The following is a 6927-nucleotide window of genomic DNA, read 5'->3' as shown; positions in this document are numbered from 1 at the left end:
CCATATTTCCTACTGTTCTGTTGGCTAGAGAAATTGCATGGCGAAGCCCAGATCCGAGGGGTGGAGAAATAGACTCTGCTTCTTGACAGGAGGAGCTACAAAGTCACCTTGCAGGGGTTATGCATACATGGATGAGAAGAATCAGTGGCTGTATTTGCAATCTACCACACGGAATCAGCCAATTTTACACTCATACCCTCTGACTCTCCCCATAACCTTGTGAGGTAGGCATTAGGACTGACTTGGATTAGATCCCAGGTCTCAGTCTGAAGTTCTGCTTTGTGTCTTTTTATCTCTCTGGAGGCATCAGAGTCTGGGTACTCCTATCTGAGACAGGTGTCCGGCTAATTGAATTCCAAACACTCATCTGCACAGATGTCATTTCACTCAGGAGGAATGAAGCAGGGGCTGCAATCATCATAATGTTAAGGTTTTATGTAGTCGCACATGTTATCAAGCACCTACTATGTGCAGGCACTTTCGGCCAGAAAGAGAGGCACCCTCAAAGGAGAGGTGACTGAGGACATTTGGCCATAAGGTGTACGTGGAAGTTGTTTAAGGTGCCTAAAATGTACAGTATATCAGAGACAAGACATAATCTCCTATTCATCTCTTGGGAAAGCATTATCTATGTGTAACCGACTTCATCAAAACCAAGAATGATAAGGTCCCCTCTTCCTTCTCACAGCCATCAGGACCTCTCACCATGCCCACCTTTTCTTCCTTTAAATCTCATCCCCAGATCCTGCTTAGACGTTTTGACACACAAGGCCGTGTCATCCCCTTCCTCGCTCGTGCCCCGTTTCTGCTTGGAAGGCAGCACCATCCGCTTCTTCCCCACTCCCCGGGAGCAGGTTTTATTTCTATAGAAATGACTTCTCAGTCTTCCTGAAGCACATCCCAGCCAGCCTCCTGGCCGCTATCCATAGCACCTCCCATTTCTGGAATGCCCACCCCTCCTTTTCCTTGAGCGCTTCGCTCAACTCTTCCTTCCTCTGTGAAACTCCTGAACAACTCTGTCTTGGGACAGATGTGATCTCAACGGACGCCTCCCTAGACTGGCCTGGGGCACTGCCTCCCTCCAGGGTCCCGCTGCGCCTCCAGCTCAGTCCCTCCCTGAGGGCTTGTAACGTAACTCCAGACCCATCAGCTGCAACTTATCTCCTCTCCTGTACTTAGTTTATTTTTTAATGTCTGTATCCTACTGCCTCAACCATAGTGAAAATCCTGTGAATAAAGAGACCAAGGCTTTGCCTTTTTTGATACCCCTAGTGCTTGAAATAGACCCCTCTCCATAGTAGGGCCTTATTGGTTGTGTGGCCAGTTGGTGATCATGGTGACGTGGGGTTACCTGTGCTTTACATCAGAGTCTGCATGATTTGCTCTTTCCACAAAGCACCACTGTTCCACACTTGTTCTTAGGTAGATGAGGCAGGTTGCTGTTTTCCAAGCGTATGGGCTGTGGTGGGATTTCCTGCTCATTTCATTCACCTGTCTTCTGTTTGCTCTTCCTGCTGTTTTTATTATTCAGCGCCATTGGGATGCTTTGGTTATTAAACCTTGTATCTCTCAAGCTCTCTTTCCTTTCTACCACCTGCTGCGATTATTTCTTCTAAATTCCTTCTGATCTTCTTTGATCTTCTGAATGTCCTAGCTTAACATCCTCAAGTCCTCATATCTTCATCCAAAAGATTTCGTATCATCCGTTCTGATCATCATTTTAATCATTTTGATCTTAAGTCTTCGTGACTTCTTGCATGGGTTCCAGTTTTCTGCCTGCTAAAATAATCCGAGCCAGAGACTTTCAGTGATCCCTATCTCATCCTCTGTTCAGGTTTTATTCAGACTTGATGCTTCCAGTTCCTTTGCAACAATTCTTTATTGGCCTGACTTTTCTGCCTTAATGTTGGAGCTTTTAAGATTTTATCTTTTCCTAGACTGCAGTTTTTATCTTTGATCTCCATACTGGTATCAGATCCAGGTTATCTATCAGTGGGGCACCCCCCAAAATACCTTCGATATCTGCTGAAAGAGATGTTGTGTGGCTCAGTCAAGTCCTGCCTGGACTTTGTCAGGTGCAATTGGCTCACTTCATTATGACAATCATAATCTGAATACAGTTGATTCTTGCAAAGGTAACAAATGAATTCCTCATTTGTTGTACTGTCTTTTCCCAACTTTATAATTATCATGAGGCTCGAAGTGTTTGTCTGACATTTTGAAGGCCCTCTCCCACCATTATTGGGTCAAGGCCCCGGATGATATTCTCATGGCTCCTGAATTTTCCCTCTTTAGCCCTTATGACAATTGAAACAAAATGATTATTTATGTCACTATTTGCTTAATGTCTATAAATCCACTAGGTTTTTATTAGATAATGAGCACCCTTCTCAATGAAAAATCATCCTTTCTTCATAGAAAGGGATAAGAAAACATAAAAAGATAGGAAGTTAATGAATCAAATTATTTCAAATTTTTCCCACCTCCCTGCAAAGTTTTATAATAGCAGTGGAGTAGAAATACAGCGTGTTGATTACAGGTGTAGTCTGGGAAACCAGACCCTCTCCATTTGAGTCCTGGCTTTGTCACTGTGTGACAAGGGGGTTGAGTGGATCACATGACTTTCCTAAGCTTGTCTTTCCTCATCTATAAAATGGGACTAATAATATTATCGTATTACAGAGTTCGTGTAGGGGTTAAATGAGGTAATATATATAAAGCACTTAGAAAGTTGCTTGGCACATAGGAATTACTCATAAATATTAGTTGTGGTTGTGTTTTAATTATTATTATACCAATGATGCTGTCTACTGTCTATCTTCTCTCCTCATTTCATAGTGTTCTGTAAAAATTATAACACTCCATAAAAATACACCATGAGTTCAAAGTGCTGCCATGTCAACATGCCTGAGAAGCACTGCTTTCCTTACACAAAACTAGGGAGGTGCAGCTACATAAAGGGGAAGGAGACCCACATTCTTCATCCTGCCAAGGTGCACACTCCTGCGAAGGTACTCTTTCCAAATATAGGCAATAGAGGGCTCATCCCTGAATTTTTTCCCCATTCTCAATGGAAAGAAAGGTCTTACATCAGGGTGCTGGCTCCACATTAGGGGAAGGCTCCAGCTGCACCCAGGAAAGTTAGGTGCAAGTGTCAATATCAGCACTGAGGCAAAGCTACCACGTAGCTGAAGCTGGTCGCTAACACCTCTTTTCATCTTAAGCTCTTTACTTCTTTGGTTCTCCCCTCATAACTGCCCCCTGGTTGTCTTCTCAAGAGCGGCACTCTTGAGTGTCATGGTGCCACTCCTCTGCTTTCTCCTTCCTCTCACCTAAGCTGGTAAGGATCTGGGGCTGTTACAGAAGACTCTGTTCTTCTGGATGATTGTAGCCCACACCTTTGCCCACCCTGCTCCACTTCCCTGGCTCCAGAAACCTGGGGTCTTCCTGCCTGCCCCAACACACACACACACACACACACACACACACACACACACACACACACACGTATGTGCACGTGCGTGTACTACCATTTCAGTATCTCACCATGGCCTGACTCTCTGTTCCTGACAATAAGTTCCTGAGAAACTAATTTATATTTCTGAAGAAAGTAGAGTACTAATAGTTAAGATCGTGGGCTTTGGATACAGAAAGTCCTGAGTTGAAGTTTTGGTTTAGACACAAATTCTGTGACTGGGCAACTTAGCTAACACATCTTTGAGCCTCATTCTTCTACTTTGTAAAGTGGGGATATGAACTCCTATTTCAGAGAGCAGTTGGAATAATTAAATGAGAAATGCATACAGCACATAGCACAGGCCTGGTTTACAGTAAGCAATGAATAAATGGACGGGATTATTGACATTCTGTACTAATAGGAAGAGTTTAGACAAAATATTCTCTCTTTACCTCCTCTCCTTCTGCCTAGTTTTGTTTTCCCTACCTGGTAAAATAACTTGCTTTATGGAGACAATGCCTTCTATTTTGGTATCAGAATCCAAAAGTGGGGATTCTAGTAGAAGAACTCCAGCTTAGGGAGCATTTTGGTGAACTAGCAAGAGCAAAGATCGAGCAATAAGCAGTCTGGACTCTAATTTCTGCTCTGCTCCTAAAAAGTGAGGCAATTTTGGGCAAGTCATTGTCACTTAAGGGCCATCAATTTCTTTTCAAAAAGGAAGAGTTGGGATAAAATGGGCTTTTAGGTTCCTTCTGCTTCTGACATGTTATAATTCTATTTTAAAAAAGTGATTCTCTGAGTGAACTCTTTTTTAAAAAATTAATTAATTTATTTATTTATTTTGACCGGTAAGAGGATCACAACCCTTGGCTTGGTGCTGTCTGCACCATGCTCAGCGAGTGAGTGCAACGGCCATCCCTATATAGGATCCGAACCCACGGCCTCGGTGTTATCAGCACCGCACTCTCCCGAGCGAGCCACGGGGCCGGCCCTGAACTCTTTTATTTATACTTAAGAACCTTGACTGATATTTTTTTTTCTTTTGAGACCTCTTGTTGTGCAGCTTTATCTTGTCTTACATTTTTTCACCTGCAGAAGTGGTAGTTGAAGGTCGACTGTGGAGCTGGTCATCCTAGGTTTAGATGTTAGCACCACCCCTTAGCTTTCAGCCAGTTATGTAACTTCCCTGAGCCTCAGTGACCACATCTGTTGAATGAGGCTAGACAGAGAGTAGATACGAAGATGAAAAGAGACAAAACACTTAGAAATATATAACTCCAAAGGCTATCGTTTTATTGTCCTATAGTGCACTAACCAGTTTTGTCTCTAACTTGGCGAACTTATTTCAGAATGTCTTTCCTCGTGGACTCTGAGTATCCTGTTACCTTCTCACTGGTTCTCTCATTAATCAATGAGTTGAACAGAATCTTTCACATGTGTTTCTTTACCTTTTTTTTTGTATGAGAATTATGCTTTTAACTTTTTGAAAATTATTCTTTGATGAGTCCTAACTAACTGCGTTGACACTTTCCTCAATAGATTGACATTGGCGAAGTTTGCTTTGCTAGCAATGCTGATTAAGTTATTAAAAAAAATTAAAAGTACACTGGGTTTGCATTTTTATACTTTCTGCTCCCTTCCTCTCTAAGTCCGTTAGCTGGAGCCAAGCCCTATGGGGGTGAGAGTGGGGAAAATCCCTTGGAGAAAACTACCTACTGGAAAAAGAAATAAGCAAGAAGCAAGATGAGCCTAGCAGAAAGAGATACTTTCATTGTGGCCTTTACATTTATGACTAGCAAGATAATGAAAGAAGGTAATTCTGAAAGCTTTATGTCAGTTTTAACAGTCCCTCAAGCACTGAGAAAGATAATAGTCAATGGATGGTGTCCATAAGGATTTTTCCTTCTTCTCCCCTGACAGCCATTGACAGGATCATTTTGTATTTGCAACTGCTGTCACTGAAGCGTGGAGAAAAGGCCCTGTAAGGCCAGGAGGATGAGGGCGACTTCCTGCAAGGATCTCTATTGTCATTACTATGACAATAATAGTTACTATAATTTTCATTCTGCTTTTCTATGGAGTGTCTACTTTTGTGGAGCTTAAGGCTATGGGATCTGGGTCACATAAAATCACGCTAGCATAAAATCATGCTTTGTAATCTTGCAACAGTATTTTATCAAACTGCAAAGAGAACCTATGCAACAAAATTAACATAATTACCAATGCAGGTCACTTGACTAATAACAATTATTTATGGGATGCTAATAGCTTTTCAGAGGCTTTCAGATAGTGTCAATTTGACAGCCAGTTTTTTCTCTCTCTCTGTTTGGCCTGTCCGACCGTTGCCAGTTTTTTCCCCCAAGGACATGGCTCATCATTTCGGGGGGGGGGGGGGGGATGTAAATTAATTGCAAATCAGCTCTCAGAAGTTGTCTGATACTTTCTCTTTATCATCTACAATTAAATCATAAGGACAGGGGGGCCTGTCTTCTATTTCATTATGCACTCCCTCATCTCCTAGCACCGCGCTCTGCATAGAGTTCAGTTTCAACGTTGCCAGCTCTCCCCGCAGACGCTTTAGAGACAATTCCAAAGTGGTCTCTGCGAAAAGAGCTCTTCATGAACGAAACGGCAAGGAAGGCGCACGTGTGATCCCTAGGTGGGATGAAAACGCCCTAAGACGGGCCTCGAGGTGAGGAGAAAACAGACAGCTGAAGACAAAGAAAAGGGGTGTGGAGAAAAGGGGTGATAACGAGAAGGACAAGCACAAATACAGAACTAGAGAGAAGAATAACAGATGAGGCAGAAAAAAGGGAAAGGGCAGGAGGCGAGCACGCGCAGAGGAATGAAGACTACAGCCCCCACAATGCCTCGCGGCGCCCCCCCCCCCGGCGTCAGTCTCCTAGGCAACCGCTAAACAAGATGGCGACCTCCAGAAGCGATCCCCAGAAGGCGGGAGCTGCCTCTCCCCGGGGAGGCATGGGCAGTTCACGAACTAGAGCCCAGTCGATCCTGTTGTGCTCAGAAAAGGCGCGTTCGGCTTGCTGGTCTTCTTTTCCCGTGGGAAAAAGTACGTTCAACAGAGCCCCGTCCTACCTGCTCCAGCAGCTCATTCACCGCAGCCAGGAGTCGGACGCGGACGGAGACGAGGACCAGGGCGAGGGCGAGGCGGCTTCCTCAGAGTCCGAAGAGTCCGAAGAGTCCGAAATGCTGAATTTGGAGGTGTGCCCTCTCCCTCCCCGCCCCCCACGCCCCCCGCTCCCCCCTTCAGCCGCACCCCGCAGCAGCCCGAGCCTCAGCCCGCTCCTCGGCCTCCCTCGCCTCCAGGAGCACCTCTTCCCGAACGCCCCGAGGCTCCCCGCTCTTTGCTTCCCATGTCTGTTACCCCGTTTCCTCACCCCCTGCCTGAAATCTCTCCAAATGTCTCCTTTCTTTTTCATTAACACATTCGATTTCTTATGAGTCAAGTT

The 6927-nt window shown here is 44.5% G+C and overlaps 1 protein-coding gene across 1 annotated transcript in view; it reads left to right on the top strand.

Annotated features, from left to right (window-relative positions):
• The first annotated feature begins 6379 nt into the window (after positions 1 to 6379).
• Positions 6380 to 6927, top strand: part of LRGUK (leucine rich repeats and guanylate kinase domain containing) — a 71128-nt gene continuing 70580 nt past the window's right edge. Inside the window, exon 1 of the mRNA XM_063101012.1 lies at positions 6380 to 6679. Within this exon, the coding sequence (XP_062957082.1) occupies positions 6380 to 6679 (300 nt within the window). The remainder of the gene's footprint in view (positions 6680 to 6927) is intronic.

The sequence above is a fragment of the Cynocephalus volans genome, chromosome 6, assembly GCF_027409185.1.
Source record: "Cynocephalus volans isolate mCynVol1 chromosome 6, mCynVol1.pri, whole genome shotgun sequence".
In the NCBI taxonomy this organism is placed as follows: Eukaryota; Metazoa; Chordata; class Mammalia; order Dermoptera; family Cynocephalidae; genus Cynocephalus; species Cynocephalus volans.
Note: the sequence above shows the minus strand (reverse complement) of the source record. Positions and strands in the feature narration are given on the sequence as shown.